We start from the raw sequence: 19,766 nt of genomic DNA, 5'->3' as shown, positions 1-19,766 counted from the left end.
AATTTAATTAACTAATCGTTACCGAGTAATAAAGTAATCGATGAATTACAGAACTACTAAGAAGTGTATTCGATTGTAGATAATTAATTACATGTAATTTATTAGGCTCAAGTTCGGAATGTCCGTCCACTTATCCACCATCTGCGAGCGCCACTTCGTGAAACGAAGACGACTCGAACTGAGTCCATCACTAAATCAACTTTTCTTCTACTCTAAGGAATATTGCCCATGCGCATTTGCGTATGTTTGCTCAGCCTACGCCACACGAAACAGTGCAAGACTTACTGTGCATAATATTTGGTCAGCTATACTGTGTCGCTGCTTCACACCATCTACTTACGCAAATAATATTTGTATGGACGCATCAAGTAGAAACTGTGCTGAAGTACAAGCGATAGTTCAAGAATGAATTGATAATGCGACACGTTTCCTGATGGAGGGTGGCACGGATCTCTTGGCCTGAGAAATCCACTGTTTCGTCCTTTACAAGAGAGCATGTTGACAGTATTCAGCTAACCCTTCACCAGATCACTACTCCTGCTATATATCATAGTTTTCTGGGAATGGCCATTGTCAAGACCACTTTCATGGAAGGTTCATATGGTGCGCATTGAGGAACGCATAAATTGCATCCTAAATGTGCTTCGATGCACAGCAGATATAAAATGGGGCGGTACGTCTAAACTTTTTAAGAGGCATGTGGGACTAGTTCATAAAGTCACTGCATATACTCCTTACCTGTTACGCATAAGGTACACAATTTATCTAATAAACACGGATTAAAAAATTATGGGGTTTAACGTGCCAAAACCACTTTCTGATTATGAGGCACGCCGTAGTGGTGGACTCCGGAAATTTTAACCACCTAGGGTTCTTTAACGTGCACCTAAATCTAAGTACACGGGTGTTTTCGCATTTCGCCCTCATCGAAATGCGGCTGCCGTGGCCGGGATTCAATCCCGCGACCTCGTGCTCAGCAGTCCAACACCATAGCTACTGAGCAACCACGGCGGTTATAAACACGGATTGTCCCCCATAAAACAAAAATGATTTAGCTTTTACATTTTAGTGACTCGTTGAACAGTGAGCCCTCTTGTAACGGCTCAAGCAACGGAATTCCGGGTTGCTTTGTAAGGGTGGCGCAAAAAGACATAGTTTCATCTTCCCGAGCAATTTCAGGTAATTAACGAATACACTAACTCTACGCTACTTTCCTGCAATCGCTGCGATCGCCACATGCGAGCGCCGTCAGTAGAAACTCGCGCAGCAATCTGACATTTGTGTCATGACCACACGATAATGGTGGACATGCTAGGCCCAGGCTTTGTAGAGAACCTTTAAGTCAAATTAAGTTACCTCTAAATGCTACCCAGCTTTCATGCTTCCTGATTGGCGTCGTTTTATGTGCGATATACGCGTGGTGAGGTTCGAGGAAGAGCAGAACACGTCCTTGATATCTGTCATGTAAACCAAGCTTGCTTACTTTTTGAGAACGGGACATTGAAACAAAAGTTTTTTTTTTTTTTTTACTTTCAGAATATGGCGTCTCCATCGTTTCGTATCTTTGCATTGTAGCGCACATTATCGGTCTGTGGGACGGCAAAGTAAGACGCGCACCTATCGGCTCCTATTTTGTCAATTCCTCTGGCGAATATCTGATTGATATTTCCAGTTGCTCTGGGCGTAGGTGTCACGTCGTCTAATACCGGCGAGCAGTTGTGAAACGCAACTGCCCTATAGCTAGCTACCACCGAATGATCCCGTCCAGACTATTTCGGCACGTTTATATCGCCTGCTAGTATGCGCATACATCGTATATCACGTGAGTTGTCCGAGAACACGTGTAGCGCACAATATTTAGTCAAATGCCACAGTCAACTGGGGCTCATTAGGGAGACGAAAATAGTAAATGACAGGGAACCAGGACTGAGCCTGATTGGCTACCCTGCGCTGGGAGAATGGAAAGGGGAGACGGAGAGATAATTTTTTTTTTATTATTATTATGGGGCTTCACGTGCCAAAACCACTTTCTGATTATGAGGCACGCCGTAGTGGGGGACTCCGGAAATTTAGACCACCTGGGGTTCTTTAACGTGCACCTAAATCTAAGTACACGGGTGTTTTCGCATTTCGCCCCCATCGAAATGCGGCCGCCGTGGTCGGGATTCGATCCCGCGACCTCGTGCTCAGCAGCCCAACACCGTAGCCACTGAGCAACCACGGCGGGTGCGGAGAGATTAAGAGACGAAGAAGGCATCTGCTATTGATATTGCCACCTGCAGTAGTGGGTGGCAATCACATCTTATCACATGTACTGACACAAGGTGTTTGTGCGGCTAGGAGTGTGCTACAGCTTAGTGATGGCCGTTCTCAGATGCTTGTCAGCAACTTCAGTAAGAAGCATCGACACCATTTCCGCGATAGTTCGATTGCGTGGAAATAAAGAACGTGGCCGAATGTTTTGCCTCTGAAGTAGTGGGGCTGGTTGACAAATCACTGGGTAACATCGACATTAATTCAGAGCTATCGAAAGACAACTAGGCAGCACTGCTCGAGCTCTTGCTTGAATTCAGGGCATGTTTCGCAAGTTCATCTAAGGTGCGCCAGACTTCAATTGCAAGGCACAGGATCATCACATGTGACGACGCACGCCCGATACGCCAGCAGCCGTACAGCGTGTCGGCGAAAGAACGCGAATCAATTCGTCAGCAAGTAAAAGGGATGCTTGACGACGGCGTTATTGAACCTTCCAAATGCTCATGGTCGTCTCTGGTCGTTCTTGTCAAAAAGAAAGACGGAACGCTACGCTTCTGCGTCGATTACCGCAAGCTCTACAACGTAACTAAGAAGTATGCGTACCGACTGCCACGTATCGACGATTCGTTAGATAGACTGCTGCGCACACAGTATTTTTCGTCCCTCGATTTTAAAAGCGGGTACTGGCAAATCGAGGTAGACGAAAGAGATCGCGAGGAAACTGCCTTTGTAACTCCAGAGGCCTCTACGAATTTCGAGCGGTCCCTTTCGGCTTCTGTTCAGCTCCAACTAGTTTCCAGTGAATGATGGATACTGTCCTCGCTGGACTGAAGTGGCAGACTTGTCTCGTGTATCTTGATGCCGTAGCAATTTTTTCTGAAACACTTAAACCAGAAAAGTGTCACTTTGGCTATGAAGAGCTCATGTTTCTCGGACACGTCGCAAGCGTCGGAAGAGTCCGACCCGATCCCGACAAACTTGCCACGGTAACAGGCTTGTGTGCGTATTTTCACCATTTCATTGAAAACTTCTCGCAGATAGCGGAACCCCTGACTCGCCTTACAAGGGATGACACGCCATTTGCCTGGACGAATGAGCAACAGGCGGCCTTCGCTGAACTACGACAACGGATGCAATCAGCACCCGTCCTGGCACATTCTGACGAAGACGCTGACACCGAGGTATATACTGATGCCAATAACATTGGTCTTGGCACAATACTCGTCCAACGTCAAGACGGCAATGAAAGAGCAATAGCCGTAATAGCTTATGCTAGCCGCTCGCTGTCCTGTGCCGAGGCAAACTACTCTACCACAGAAAAAGAGTGTCTCGTGGTTGCGTGGGCGATCACGAAGTTTCGCCCTCATCTCTACTGCCGTCCTTTCAAAGTGGTGACAAACCACCATGCCCTATGCTTGTTGGAAAACATACACGATCCTTCAGGACGACTGGCAAGGTGGAGCTTGCGGCTGCAGGAGTTTGACGTCACTACCATTTACAAGTCTGGCCGCAAGCACGAAGACGCTGGCACACTGTCGCGTGCACCCGCCGAATCCGTCAGTCGGGTGTCGGAGGAAGATGACGGCTTCCTGGGCGCCATTACTGTATCGGACTTGATGAGACTGCAGCGTGACGACGCTGAAATTCTCCCTATCATCGGCTACTTAGATGGTCAGCCAGCAACCATTCCACGCCATCTATGTCGCGTATAGGAAGTCCTTTTGTCTACGAGAGAATGTGCTTTACAAGAAAAACACCAGTTCGAATGACCGAGCCTACCTCCTGGTGGTTCCAAACGACTTGCGGGACTACATTCTTTTCGCTTGCCATGACGAGCCCAAGCCAACATATGGCCACTTAGGCTCCTCAAGAATGCTTGCGTACCTCACGTACACGAGGTATATTAATGGCCCGTGTTTTCGGCAAGTGTTAAACAGTACGTTAAAGGCTGCCGCGAATGTCAGCGACAGTTTCCGCAGAACTATTACGTCAAAGTCACCGCCCATGAAGCCCACCGGGTTATCGCAACCCATCGAACCACCTCATAAGCCATTCTGCCAAGTTGGCTTGGACATTCTTGGGCCTTTTCCTCTGTCAACCGACGGCAACAAGTTGGTGATAGTCGCCACTGACTATTTAACCCGCTATGCCGAGCCTGAGGCGCTCCTACGAGCCACGGTTTCTGAGGTAGCGCATTTCTTCATGTGTCACCTTGTATTCCGTCAGGGTGCCCTGTCTGCTGTAATCACAGACAGAGGGACGGCGTTCACAGCACAGTTCATGGACGAAATTTTTCACTTGAGCAACACTAGTCATCAAAAGGCTACTGCTTACCATCCACAGTTTGACGGACTTACGCAGCGCTTAAACAAGACCATCACGGACATGAACTCTATGTACATCGACGTCAAGCACAAAACATGGGATCACATATTGCCTTACGGGACCTTCGCGTATAATAACGACGCGCTTTACACCCATTTCGTCTCCTTTGCGGCCGCGAAGTTCAGACGATGCTGGGCGCTATGCTGCCGTGTCAAGACAACGAGCGTCTAACTACTGACGCCAAAGAATTTGCTCAGCGCGCTGAGGAAGCTCCCCAGCTTTCGTGGCTGCACATCGGTGAGCAGCAGCACGCAGATGCACGGCGTTATACGATCCGCCACAGACAAGTATGCTACAACTCTGGCGACCAAGTCTGAGTGTGGACTCCTGTTCGCCGCCGTGGCCTTAGTGAAAAGTTGCTCAGTCGGTATTTTGGCCCATACAAAGTGATGTGCCGCATTAGTAATGTGAACTACGAAGTCGTTCCTGACAGTGCGGCTCAAGCACAGCGTAGACAACTACCTAGCCATGATATCATTCACGTCGTACGCATGAAAGCATATGTTGCGCGTTCGTGATTTTTTTTTTCATTTATTCATTTTTTTTTTTTATATTGGCGCTCATGTGTGCAGCTGATGCGTTTACCTATGTGTTTCTTTGTGTGATGGGTTACCTCTGCACGTCACGCTTCACCTGTGCTGAACTTGCGTCTTTCCTGTAGCTGTCATTCTGTTCCTTGCGCGAGCATCTGCCTTGACCACGTTCTTGTTTCGTTCTTTTTTATTTCTTACACCGCTTCTTAACCATTGAGCCAATTCTCTTTTCGAGGAAGAGGGGAAATGCCACCTGCAATAGTGGGGACAGTGCAAAAGAAGAGGCAGGAAGGACAAGAAGGAATAAGTGCCCCGCCTGCTCGACAGCCCGGTCCCACCACCGCTGTTCTTCAGGAGCTAGTTGTCCTCATTAAACGTTGCCAGTCTTTTTTAAAGACACATGACAATATTGTCGACGTAATAACAGTTATGTGCTGTATATTGCAGACGATCACTTATGCAGTCCAGCAGTTTTCAGAAATAACAGTAGCGCTTTTATAGCCTTTTGTTGCTGTGATATGCGAGGGCATCGTCCCAACAGTTTGTAGAAGGCGAAAGGTTTTCCGTCTAGTTAATTTAGAGCTGTACGGAGGTCATGTCTTTCACTTCGAGAAGACGGGTGGTAGCACAGGAGATGGTTTAAAGCCTCATCGACATCGCAGGCATTGCATTCGACGCTATTGTCAGTTCCGATCAAAGATGAACATGCGTTGGTGAATACAACGCCCAGGCGTAAGCGACACTTCACAGCTTCCTCAGTTGCATAGACGAGTCGAGGGCCCCCTTGGACTCGCAAAATACGGCCCACCGATTTGTCAGTTGGTGGTTAATATAATCAACAGCGTGCTGGAGGGCAGCAAGCTCAGAAGTGGTCGATGTTATGACACGAGGAACCTTGTTTATGACGCTGATCGATCATAATGGTATAACCACTGTCCTGGCGGAGCTGGTTTGAGTGGAAGAACCATACCATCCATGTACATGCGGACTCGGATAAAGTAGAAAGTGGACTCGGTCAAATTATGTATGTAACCCAGAGTTGCTTGCTTCAAGGCCAAGGTAGGCAGGTCAGTCTTCTTTCTTATTCCTGAGATGGAAAGGCAGGCACACTTCAGGTTGACATAACCACCACAAGGCTGATGGTGAACGGGCCAAGAGTGCAAAATCCGATCGACGGTACGGAGGCACGAAGGGTGTTGACTAAATTGGGGAATGACGCCTATAGTTGGCCTTGCAAGTTTGCAACTTGCAAGCTTTAGAAATAATAGGAGAGCTATAGCGTATAAACCAAATAAAAAGTGCTCGGTATAGCTGTAGCATGAGGCACACTGAAGATTCCCATGTTCTGACGTCAGTGAACTTGAAGACGTAGACAATCGATGGAAGCTTCTTCTTCTAGTGGGCAACCTGAGGGCTCCAGGAGAGATCCCGGTCAACAATGGCAGCCAACTGCCAATGATTTTTCTTGTAGCACATAGGCTGGCCACTGATGCATACTGTATAACCAGTCATCTCTTTTCGCGTAAAATCAATTAACACGAATTTTTTTCTGTCGAGATAGTTAGTCCTTGTGAGTTAAGATAGCCAGATGCATGTGTTGCTGCCTTCTGTAGCCTTGCACGAACCTGCAAGCGAGTCAATGCTGACGTCCAAACGCAGATTTCATCAGAGCAGATTGAGACGCTGAATGTTTCAAGTAAGGATTAGGCCAGTCCAAAAAGCGCAAGGTTGAAAAATATTTAAAACACTACTTAAAACACCGCCTTGGGGGACGCCACGGCAAATGTAGGGGTTGTTAATCGGACCATCTTAAGTACGTACAAGCAAAGACGTTAGTGCTAGGGTGTTTCGGATAGGTTAAAATTATCGCCCCCCTAGTTCAATTCTAAAAGCGCGTCTAGGTAGGCTTAGTGGGAAGTGTTGTCGTAGACACCTTGCACGTCAAGAAAGAGCGCCACTGATAATCGCTTCCCAGATTCTTGCTGCTCTACAGATGACACTAGATAGATGATATTGTCAATGGATGAACGGCCTCGTCGCAATCACGCCATGGAGTCAAGGTATATTTTGTGGTGTTCCAAGCACATTCGAGACGCATGAGGTTCATACGTTCCTTGAGCTTGCCGACTCAGCTGGCGAGTGCTATATGCCGATATGACGCCAGTTCCAGCGATGACTTTCCTGCGTTTAGCAGTGGTACCAGGCGGCTGCGTTGCCATTCCTGTGGAGCGATACCGTCTTGCCATGGATTATTCAACAGGATGAGCAGTTCTCGACGCGCTTCTAGACCTAGGTGGTGCAAAGCAGTATATATTGTTCCATCGGGTGCTGGTGAAGACGAACACCTGCAGAGCATCATAACAGCTTCTAACTCTTCCAAAGAGAATGGAGCGTCTATACTTGTATCTCGTGGACCAAGAATATCACCTAAAGCCATCACATGAAGTAAAACTGTCCCGTCAGCGACTTTCGCACAAAATTCCTCTGCAACGTATCTCACGGCGGTTTTGATTGAGAGCAAAGACGTTAAAAGGATGTCGATGTTGGGGACGTGAGCAAGGACCCCGTAGGGTATGCCAGGCACGGTGTAGTGGCTTGCGGGGATCCAGCGAACCATAAAAGCCTTTCCATTTTTGATCCTCAGGCTTGTCCATTCGGTGCTGTATCTTCTCTTGCATGCGCCGAGCTACTCTGAGATCAAGAATTGACTTTGTGCGCCTGCACTTCCTTTCAGCTCGGTGACGTAGTGCGCGAAGCATTTCCAATTCAATGTCATGCTCTGCACGCTTCGATGAATGTGTGAAGAAACGCATGCAATCTTGCATTGTAGCTGCAGTTACGTCTTCTAACCTGCATGCAATATGTTTCTTGCATGTGTCTTCTACAAGATCTTCAAAGACTGACCAATCGACTTGGCGAGATGCAAGCGTTAATGAGGCTTCTAGTCCATCTATTCTCACACAGGTCGGAACATGATCACTTCCATTGCTTTCAATACCAGCGAACCATTGCACGCTCAAAGTCAGGCAACCTGACACAAGTGTCAAATCAAGGCAGCTGTTGTGCGTGACTACTCAAAGAAATGTCGGGTTTCAATCATTGATTATACACGGGTGGTGCTCTGATGCAAAGGATATAAGTGATGGGCCCTTTGAATTTATTCTCAAGTTTCCCCGTATCTCGTGGTGAGCGTTGAAGTCCCCTGTTATTATCGAAATACCTGGCGTCGCAGCTATATCATTTAGTCTTTCGCAATCAGATTTACTTGTTGGGCAAGGATATACGCCAATAAATGTAAACTACAGTCTTTTTCTTTTTCACCGTAAGACACACGTATTGGTTATCGTCGTCTGGCGGTAGGGCTGGGCGAAATAAGTAAGGTCCTTGCTAATGTAAACCAGAACGCTCCTACTCCCGGCACACGTGGTTGAAACGAAAGGTTCATACCCTGAACCCAGTCACCTTCTGCGCCACTGTTCGCGCTTCGATAATCAACGTGAGACTCTCCAGTGTGCCTTGAATAGACTGGCTGACAGGCCATTTACGGAAGCGAAGATCTTGGGAGCCTGGCCTCACAGTACATTAGCGCAGAAAGCAGTTCGAGCGCTTTTTCACTACCTGAAGGCAACAGACTTGAGTGCCCGACTATAGACATCCTACACCCAAGTTCTCTCTCTCTCTTTCACTCCCCATTCTCCTCCCCACGTGTAGGGTAGCAAACTGGACTCAGTCTGGTTAACCTCCCTGCCTTTCCTTCTTCCCTTCTCTCTCTCTCTCACACCCTGAAAGTCTTACGGTTGTTGAAAAGTTCGGTACACACATGACAAGTATAGGAAAGTGATTTCCAAACACCAACTACCGGAAATCTCAAATGCGTGACCTCCGGCATCTCGCATTCCATTGAAATATGGCGGCGCCTCTCGTGTCATCCCAAAACGATCGCTCTTGTCGTCGACGAACCACGATTCTGCTTTATAGGTTCTCAAGCCCTTGACTTCTGAAGGCTTGCGAGAACTAGCTTGCTATAAATGGTATCGAGCACTGTTGGCGCTGATTGAGATCCAGATTCCTGAGAGTTAAGGTTGCGGAAATGATGCAGGATTTGTGGTCTGAATAGCGGTTGTGCTCGCAGCAAGTTGATAGTGGTTAGAAACGGCTAGAAACAAACTCCGCAGTGGGGAATAGAGGTCACTAAAGCTTCGATTTAATATGCGCAAGGAATGAAATGTGGCATTAGTCAAGTTAAGCCTATAGTGGAAGCTTACTTTCATCTACGCTATGCAAGAGATTACAGCCACAAGATTACAACTAAGGTAAAAAGATATGCTTCAGTCTCATATTAACGAAACCTGCATGTTCCTGCCCATCTATACAGCGGGGCTTGTACAAGAACATAGCGACTGCTGATATCACCCAAAAAATCACACAACTTCTCGCGCGAAGGAATTTTCCAGCACATTGTCGTTTCATAATACTCATTCGGGAAACAGGTGAAGAAAGAACATTTACCTGCGGAAAGGCACAGAGGTCGACTTGGGGTAAAAGTGTTCCAGCCTGTTACTCTCTTCAGATATATGGATAAAAGAAGAAAAAGGATGGTATGAGGGATGGCGGTTTGTACGACGCGAGTGTACACATTCTTGTCAGGCGGGCAGGAGGGGGTAACGGTTTATTATCTACCGCGAATTTTAATCTGCGTTTTACTAGAATTAAGGTGGGCATGGCGGGCTTCTTTTGTTGATATAAAATCCAGAAAAGGGTCAAGTAACATAGCATTGATTAACAAACTCCCATATAATTATTTTGCAGGTGAAAGAAATAAGGCGAGAAGACCCTAATGCGCTGTTCCTGAACGCCGGAGACTTTTTCCAAGGCACACCTTACTACACGCTCTTCAAACAGGAAGTCGTATCCGAGGTCATGTCTAGAATGGGCTACAACTTTGCAGTGAGTTCGCGCCTTTTCTTTTTTTTACTAAATTACTTGCCCATATTGTCTTTTAAAATGTGGACGCCTAGAGCGCTCTATTGCATTTCGACAGATAGAGCCACCATTACGTTCTCGCAAATTTAATATTTTCTTCTCTCGCGTAGCAAAGCGGGGGGCGAAGGGGGGGGGGGGGCACCTGCCCGGTGTGCAGCCCCCTTGGCTACAACACTACCCGCTGGTCTTATGACATCCGCGTGTTGGTCGCGAATTCAGTGGACAGAGAAGTTCAATGGCCTATAGTGATGAGTTGCTGCTCCATTTTCGATAGGAGACTGGCGACGTAATAGTTCTGCCTTCGCTACATACACAGGCCCGCCCTTTCTTTGAAACCTTCATTTTAGGCGCTTCCTTCTCTGAAAACTGGGAATATTCGAATAATGCAATTTCCAAATCAAATTAAATACGAATATTCCACAATAACAATTTGCGAATTTCAAATCGCATATTATTCTTTCATTCCGTACAAGGTGAAATAAAAGCTTTCGAGCAGCTTATTTGCTGAAGAAGGAAGCTTGCTTGCATTGTTTCATAGTCGCATGTAATGACGGCTTCTCGACTGGACATCCGCTCAACTGAGGAGCTTGTAAATGAAAAACAAATGCTTTCAGTTTTCTACTGCGCCGTTACAGTGACTGCAAGGAAACAAGGAGACAGAACGTCTCTAGATCTTGGTAGTGTTTTCTTTATTGAAGGAAGAGTTACGGATATTGCGGCACTACACATTCCTTTAAAGGAAAGCTAAAATTGTGAGGCTTGTCAAATAATAAATTGCTTTCTGTAAATCAAGACAACTTTCTAAGCACTCAAAGAAAAATTCAGTGCCCTTCCCCTCTGTGTAGAAGGATGACCAACGTAGCTGTGTATGTGGGCCCCTAATGGCGAACTGCAGCTCCGCCGCGGGTCGTCCCGGCATTACACTGTCTTCGGGGTCGGCCCACGTACGGGGAGTAACCCCTTAACCCCTGCTTCGCCTCCGCCGCGGGTCGGCCCGGTAGTGTACTATCTTCAGGATAGGCCCACGTTTGGGGAGAGCTTAATGTCTGCTTCACCTCCGCCGTGGGTCGGCCCGCCATTGCACTATGGGATTGGCCCACGTATGGGGAACTTAACGCCTGCTTCATCTGCGCCGCGGGTCGGCCCGGCATTAATCTAACTGCGGAATCGGCCCATATACGGGGAGTGCTTAACGCCTGCTTTACCACCGCCACGGGTCGGCCCGGTATTGCACTATCTTCAGTATCGGCCCACGTTTGGAGAGTGCTTAACGCCTGCTTCATTTCCGCCGCGGCTCGGCCCGGCATTGCTCTATCTGCGAGATCGGCCCACGTATATGGAGTGTTTAACGCCTGCTTTACCTCCACCGCGGGTCGGCCCTGTATTGCACTAGCTTCGGGATTGGCCCACGTGTGGGGTGTGCTTACCGCCTGATTCATCTCCGGCGCAGGTCGTGCCGGTATTGCACTAGCTTCTTCGGGATCGGGGGAATGCTTAACGCCTGCTTCACTTCCGGTGCGGGTCGGCCTAGTATTGTACTATCTTCAGTATCGGCCTATATTCGGGGCGTGCTTAGCGCCTGCGTCACCTCCGCCGCGGATCGGCCCAGCATTGCACTATCTTCGGAATGTTTTCCTTCGGAAAGTAGCCCTTAACTGCTTCGATGTAAAACATTCATCGAATGACGAAAAATTTGTCAGCATCTGCCCAAGGTGTTCGCTAAGAACCGGTGACTGCGGAGAACAACCACGGCTCTCTTACAGCAGAGCCAGCCGGAACAAATCCTCACTTGTATCCATCCACGTTTCTCGAGACCCAATTAGGTATTGTTATTCCTTATATTCAACTTGTTCAAACTGTCAATTCCCAAACTGAATACGAATGGAATATCGGATACCATTCACTTCGTACTCATAATTTCGAATATTTTCAAATCTCTACTGGAAACCCAACTTGACAGTAATACGTCGCAAGTGCGCAGATTCGTAGTGGCGTCATTTTATATACTTCTCTAGCTTTTAAGGACAGCTAAGCAAACTATTTTTTTTCGGAGAGAGTGGGACTTGTCACTTTAAGGTTGCTCCACAAGTTCTCCATATATAACATACTCTATAAAATGAATATTCAGACATTTGCGTGGTTTACATAAATCCTTAGAGAACAAAGTGAAGTACAAAAAGGATTTTGGCGTACCTGAACATGACGTTCTGCAAAACATCGCTGACTGGATCCATCTGCAAATAATACCTCGCTCAATCGACATGAAACAGATTAAACGTCTAACTTAAAGTGTGACTGAACACGTTGCGCAATCAGAAAAGTTGTGGTGCTTTGGAGAGTTACTGCGTTACAATTCATCGGTTTAATCAGTATTTACTCCGTTTTGTGTATTATACCGGTACACTCACGGATTCAATTTGCCCCGTCAGTCGTACCACTCTCGCTCCCACATAGATTAGATTAGACGAAAGGGAGTAACGTATATAGACCGCCAAAGTAAACGGAACTCGCACAGACTCAGTCGAAAATTTTATGTTTTTGCTTAGGTTTCGCTCGGAATAAGACTCACCAAATTTCTACGCGAATGAGCTCACCGGACTCAGGCTCGCTAAAAGTATACTCAGTCGGGTTCACTTAGACTCCGACTCATCAGAATCGCCCAGGCAAGCCTGCTTGCCCTACAGACTCTCACAAACTGAGGGTTTCTCGTGAATTTAACACAGGAATGATTAAAAGACATTCATACGAGATATATAGCACATGCAGAGGAATTAGAAATGCTAAACGTTTTTAAAGAAGTATACACAAGAGTCTTAAACGTACAAGAAAGTTCCTTATTTTCGGTACATAGCAATGTCTTGTAAGAAACAAATAAGTATGACGCGTGATCTTAGCAGTGCTGGAAGTATCTCGCCTAACGATTAAATGTGCCAAAAGATCTTTAAAAAATAAGTAAATTCTCATTTGTAGGTTTGTGCGTGCGTGCGTGTGTGTGTGCGTGCGTGCGTTTTTGGCAGACGTGATAGTGGACGCTGCTAAAATTGTGCACAAAGAAAGTTTGACTTTACGCAATGCCACTTTTTAACTACGATTCACGATAGCGCTGCAGAAGGTCCTGCTCACGTTTTTCGAGTTGTCCAACATTGCGCTATATAGGCCCTGAGACTTTCTTTATGTCGAGGTTGGTGGAAGTAATCAATAGTAGATGTGCCTAGATACTATGCGCCATATCTCCAGATACGCAGATCCAACAGTGGCACTGCTGAGATTCATATGTCCAGTTGATCGCGCTAAACGGAACCACCAAACACGGAGGGAGAAAAAAGACTACGAGGGAGCGTCACGTAACCATCTTGAAGCCTAGTCACAGAAATGTAAAGGAAAGGCTTATACGAAATAGGCCCTCACCACGGGATGCGCAAACGGTAATTTCTAGTCGCAGAGCGTGCGGTGTTATGCGAGAGAATGGACCATACTGAGCGTGGAAATTAGGCTCGATAGTGGAGGGCGGATTAAGAGCTACCGCGTACCAAATAGTGTCTTGGTAAGCCTCGGAAACCCTGGAGGTCCTACTTCCCAAGAGTCACTTCGCACATAGGCCCGGGAGAGGAAGTCAAGAGACATTGTCATAGAAGGCTGCCTTGCCGAGACTACCGTCGTGGAGTAACGCTCTCTCCTATATTTTTTTTCGTCCTCCAGGGCACCATGGTGCCCGTGTGAATGCATCACCGACGTTCAATCGCATGACGATTCACGAGAGCACTGCTGAAAGTCCAGCGCCCATCGTCGGTCTCGAACGCTGCGCTAGACAATGAGCATTTGAAAAGTCCGATCTATCTATCCACAGAGGCATTAGGAGTAACACTCATTATTAGTAATTGCGCCATGCATGACCAGCAAACGAGCAGTCGCCAGTCGCGTTGCACGCCAACTGTCACCGCTTGTGCACGAAAGTAAAGGTGCCGATGCCCAGTCCACACAAAACTATACAGAAGGGTCGAGCGAGCGTTGAACTGGAACAGTAAGGGATCCAACCGAACTACTGAACAACTGAACTTGAGGAACTCGCACGGGGACGTCGATGTTGCTCACTCCTCGCAACACCGCGGGCCACAGTACCGTAGCATCTATAGCCTTGTCGGACCTTGAACGAAAGAGCGAATCCTTACACAGCACACACTACTTGCTTGTGTCCAGATTCGTAGCAAGCATCTCCAACTTCACTTCCAAACTTGCCTCTAGCGCGTCGCGGTAGCGCGAACTGCAGGAAAACACGAAGCGGGGACGATACAAGGAGGGGGTTGGGGAGGGTGCCGAAGCGTGGCGCCATGATTCTGGATTTAGCGGTGCCAACTTGCGTTTCCCGTGCTGTGGTAAGAACGGGTGTAAAACTGGCGGGACGAGCTTTCAAAATTACAGGGGGGTGGAGGTGGAGGCTGCGGGTACGGCACGGCGCGGAGGCGGACGACATGGCGAAAGGCTTGGCCGGCCGCGCATTCCCGCGTTTTTGAACTCTTACGCTGTACGCTGCGTGCAAAATCACGTTGCCGCTGTCTCCGCGGCTATAGCGACGTCATATTTTTTTATCTTAGGTCGGCGAAATAATCAGAACTCATTCAAACACACTCACAAAGTACATTTTTGTTGATAACTCGCTCGTACTGAACTTCACCAAAATTGTACTCAGCCGGGTTCACTCAGACTGAAGCTCACAGGTCGTTCTGAGTATGAGCGAGTTTGAGAAGTTGATTAATGAGTAAGTTTACCGACTTATGGTAATCTAAGCTATCAGAAGAAGGCCGTTCATGGGGTAAAGTGGGTCTTCCAAACAAAGAAGTCTTAGATGAATACACCAGAACGTTACGCCAGTTTTATGGTTTCCGTTTCTCAGTTGTTCGTATGCCAAAAGAAGCGTGCTGAATTAGATAGAGCACACCTTCGTCTAGTATCGCGCTGCGATGTCATTCTTTATGGCCGGGAACATCGTCCATTTCTCGTACTCTTTTCTTGAAGAACAAAATTTCCCCACCCAGTTATTTGCGTACATTAGCACTTCCAATCATTTTCTCGGTCACATTTCCTTAGCCTCGCTTATGCGGGCTATAGTCAAAGTCTGCGCTTAAGAGCATCTAACAGTGCTCACTGTCTTTATGGCAAGGTCTCATAGCGGAAACACCACAACCAGAGCTTGGTTCTGATTGAAGCTGCATTCGTCGTCCGGTTTTACAATCATTAGGATGCTTTCGTATCTTTTCGTATCTTTTGTATTCTTCAAAGTACATAATACTGGTGCATGAAACTCGTTCAATTCACTAAAATGACAGTATGTAATATTTTTTTAATTTATTACAGTGTCTTGGAAACCATGAATTCGACGATGGACCAAAGAATCTTGCTCCTTTCCTTAAAAAAATGAATGAATCTAATGTTACTATAGTTGGAACAAATACGGATTTTTCGAAGGACGAAGATCTCAAACCTTACAACCTTCCGAAGCATGTAATAACGACAATTAACAATAGAACGATTGGTATTCTCGGCGCAGTTATTCCTAGTACAAAATATGGTTCAAGTCCAGGTAGGTAATTACATACATTTAAATAAGGGGTGTGGTGAATACCGGAATCTTTCGGATAAGGAATCGAATAGAAAAAGCCGAAGTCAAATTGTAGAGGCGGACAGAAAAAAGGACACTGGGAATAAAAGAGGTGATTTAGAGTCCGCTAGGCTGGTTGACATTTCTCATTGCTTCCAAAGGCTGCATTGTCGTGCTTGGCATCTTAGGTATTATGCGGATTGTAAAGCAGCAGGACGGGCTCTCGCTGATGCCGAAGTAAATCTGCAGAAGAAAACACTAACTCTATAATGAGGGCTGCATTTTATTTTTAGGAAGTGCACTTATTCTGCATTAAGAAGAATGTTTATATTCTGCCATAGAATCAGGCGGGAAAAGAGAAAGAAAATGGCGAAGTTGGGAGAAAGAGTCTGAGCCAGGTGGGATGCAGAGATCACAGCCATTGGTGTAGGAGGTCGGATAAGTAGGAGAAAGAAAAAAATTTTATTCAGAAAAATAAAAATAAAGCGTTGGCAGCTTCGTCTGCTTGCCCCCCATCCGCGCTGGTGCACTGTGGTGTTCATTAGTACAGGAACACTGCGGAGCTGGCTGCCCTCTAAGCACGTCACACCAGCTGTTGGTGGTCACGCAGCTCCTAGGTGGACAGCACGGCTAGGGTGTGAAAGATGGTGAGGGCACTGGGTGTATATGGGCATGCCCAGCTGAGGCGGTATGTGTACTCGCCACAGGGGTCATTTGTAGGAGTACAATGGTCAGGTGAATGGCATAATATAGGCTAGTTAAAGGCAGGAAAGTATTAGTCGGCGATTGCCGCGTCGCAATGGCTGCTTTGCTGGTGAGGGTTCTGTTGATGGTATAGGGTGCGGAACTGAAGGAGGGCATAGGAGGGCGTGTGGACTGAAGGGGCGCATGGACTGGACCTATGGGTGATGATCTGTTTGTTGCGGCGCCCGGGTGGCATACGCTCGGGCATCAACGTGGGTTCCCTGGTTTACATGAAGGGACTCGCTGCCTCGAGTCCCTACGATGCTGGTTGCATGACGGTAGCTCGAGAAAGGATGCGGTGGGTGGCAGTAGAAAGTCGGACTCGGATGAAGTTGCGACAAGCAACTTGCGAATAAAATGCGACGATTACATGTTTTCTGCCTGCTCTGGAAGCGATAGCAATGGCAATTGCCGCGTCTTCCGCTGCCGTGACTGTGGTGAGGTTAAACGGGGTCGACGTTACTCTTACAAGGTGTAGTCGATCATGCTGACAGTGTGGCAGTCCGCAGGCGTGCGTAGCGCCTACGTAGACTGTACAGGATCGATCGTCGAATACATGTTATAACGCTCTTGTGCGTTATAACGCTCTTGAAAATCCAGGTGCATGCTTTAGGGTATGAAGGTGACTCTTATGTTTGGCCAAATTTGTGAAAGTAGTGCTTGGGTGTAGGTTAGGCCGATATCAGGAGCTCGATAAACTAGGTTGCGGGGAACGGCAAGGCCAGCTGGAGTAAGGACTAGGCGTTCGCGTTGGTACGTTGAGCGAGCCTCTATTCTCTCTCTGGCAGTATTGTAGACGCCACAAGACTCTAAGCGGAGGATGAAAGTGCCGGGACGAAAGTCCAGAGCCTGTTTGTAGGACTTCCTAAGTAGCTTGCTCCCTTTTTTCGTATCAGTGGATGTGAGCGTTGATGGGAACGAGCAGGCAAGCATTAAGAGCTCGTTGAAGTTTTCTAACGTGCTCCTCCATCAGGCCCGGACATCGAGTAGTAATCTGTCTCATCATCCTCATTAGTTGGGACACTACGTTTATAAGCCATTGTATTGTAAGGGCGCTGCCTCCGTCACGCTAAAATGTATACCCAGTGTATGAAGTGGCTTGACCTCGGAAATTTGCTGACTGCCAAAGGTGAGTGAGGTTGACTATTGGTTGTTTTACCGTGGATGATCTCTTGCTGCGGAGTATTAGCAGTACAGATTTTTCCGTAGCATTCAGTAGTACGCAGGCTTGGAGGCAATAGAGAATAGTACCGTCGGCTTGTTGCAGGGCGTCTGTTTCGTACTTACACAAAATTGGAAAAGGAGGAATGAGGAGGAGGAGAAAAAAACATATCGGCCTAGTGTATGCCGTTGTACTAAGCCATCCTGCTCGGGTATGTGTTTGTAATTCAGCATACGCGTGAGGGGCGCAGTGTGGTGAAACTTGCCCTCGCCTTTTTTTTTTTTCTGTGTTGGAGTGTATACAGAATTCTATGCTTTAGATTTTTTTAAATATGAGGTTGTTCATTATCATCTTAGATTTTGTTGTTGTTGTTGTCGTTACTATTATTATTATTATTATTATTATTATTATTATTATTATTATTATTATTGGCACGTGTGCATTTCCCATGTCTTGCCTGTTACCGTTTTTCACCTGTTAGCCACTGTTACAAAGTTGTCGCTCGGCACAAGACGTGCCTTCTTGTATCGGACCTTTCTCAAATGTCGTCGTTGACTTTATAGCAAAATAGCCATTGTTTAACCATGTCGCGCTCGCAAAGTGACTAGTGGCGTACATTCTGGAACTTCCGCGAGCCCCATCCATTAGACTGGAATGTACGCTGAGTCATGTATAAATATCCGACGCATTTGAATCACGAATCAGATTTCGGCGACCGACGACTGCACTCGCCCCAACCCTCGGGCTTGAGTGTTAATTATTTTTTCTACCTTAAAGTAGTGTTTTAGTCAGGGATGAGCAGCGAACTCAGACAAGAACAAATTGTTTTCCAACCTCCCGGCAGAAGACACGTTGACTTGAAGAGGCACCAAATTTAAACAACGTAAAGCGATTTATTACCATTGGCGTTGGAACGGCAATATATCGAACGAGGGTACTTATTGCACGCGCCGTAACTTGAGAAGTAGCAAGGACTGAGAAAGAGTGATTATGCGTATGCACGTCTTTGAGCTTGCGGGCGCATGCGTGTGTGCGCGTTTTTGAATGCGCGTGCTTCGTCATTTGTGTTTGCGTGCGCACGAGTGTGTGTTTTTCATGTGTGAGCATGCGTACATGTGTGTATTTGTGCGTGGTGCGCCAGCTGTGCGTGCGCTGGCGTGCGTGCATACATGGGCACCTGTGAATGTGCATATGTCTGAACATGTGAGTTCGTGTTTGAGCATGTATGCGTGTGAACATGTGTGTGGGTGTTTGTTCCCGTATGCGTGTCTGTGCAGCTCACTGTGTGTGTGTGTGTGTGTGTGTTGTGTGCGTGCGTGTGTGTGTGCGTGCGTGCGTGCGTGCGTGTGTGTGTGCGTGCGTGCGTGCGTGCGTGCGTGTGTGTGTGTGTGTGTGTGCGTGTGTGTGTGTGTGTGTTGTGTGCGTGCGTGCGTGTGCGTGCGTGCGTGCGTGCGTGCGTGCGTGCGTGTGTGTGTGTGTGTGTGTGTGTGCGTGTGTGTGTGTGTGTGTGTGTGTGTGTGTGTGTGTGTGCGCGCGCGCATTTCCTTGCTTACACCTGTCCACCGCCACCTGCGCCGCCGGCGGTAGCCGGTGTCCATAGCAGCTACCCCCGAGAATGAGAAAAATAATACCCAGTTAAGGCCGGGATCGAACCCGGGCCCGCTTCGAGGGAGTGAGCCATTCTACCGCTGAGCCACACCAGAGGTGCTGGCATGCAGCGGAAAAAATATAAACGCGTCCTAGCGCGCGAGGAGACACCCGATGTGACATGCGCGCCGCGTATTATGTCATTTTGCATTTCAGTTGCATATTATTGCACCATGTTCAACAGCACCAGATGTGCAGGTACCAGTACAATGCAGTTACAGAAGGTCTGAGGGTGAAAAAGAACTTTAAGCAGATGTGTACAAGAATCCTAGAATGTATATATATATATATATATATATATATATATATATATATATATATTGTGTACTTGATTAAATCAAGCTGGCTAGATGGCTGTCACCGCAGCGTTTCAAAGGGGATGTCAATATATCATGATCATCATTAGCATCGTGTCGTGCCACTTGCCTTGCGATGTGAGATGCGCGCCACGTAGTTTCTA

At 47.3% G+C, this 19,766-nt stretch overlaps 1 protein-coding gene across 2 annotated transcripts in view; it reads left to right on the top strand.

Annotated features, from left to right (window-relative positions):
- Positions 1 to 19,766, top strand: part of LOC126542227 (snake venom 5'-nucleotidase-like) — a 64,749-nt gene that overhangs the window by 27,356 nt on the left and 17,627 nt on the right. For both annotated transcript variants that reach the window (XM_055077108.2, XM_050189189.3), the window contains exons 3-4: positions 9,984 to 10,121; positions 15,510 to 15,735. In XM_055077108.2, the coding sequence (XP_054933083.2) occupies positions 9,984 to 10,121; positions 15,510 to 15,735 (364 nt within the window). The remainder of the gene's footprint in view (positions 1 to 9,983; positions 10,122 to 15,509; positions 15,736 to 19,766) is intronic.

The sequence above is a fragment of the Dermacentor andersoni genome, chromosome 2 (genome assembly GCF_023375885.2).
Source record: "Dermacentor andersoni chromosome 2, qqDerAnde1_hic_scaffold, whole genome shotgun sequence".
Classification (NCBI taxonomy): domain Eukaryota; kingdom Metazoa; phylum Arthropoda; class Arachnida; order Ixodida; family Ixodidae; genus Dermacentor; species Dermacentor andersoni.
Note: the sequence above shows the minus strand (reverse complement) of the source record. Positions and strands in the feature narration are given on the sequence as shown.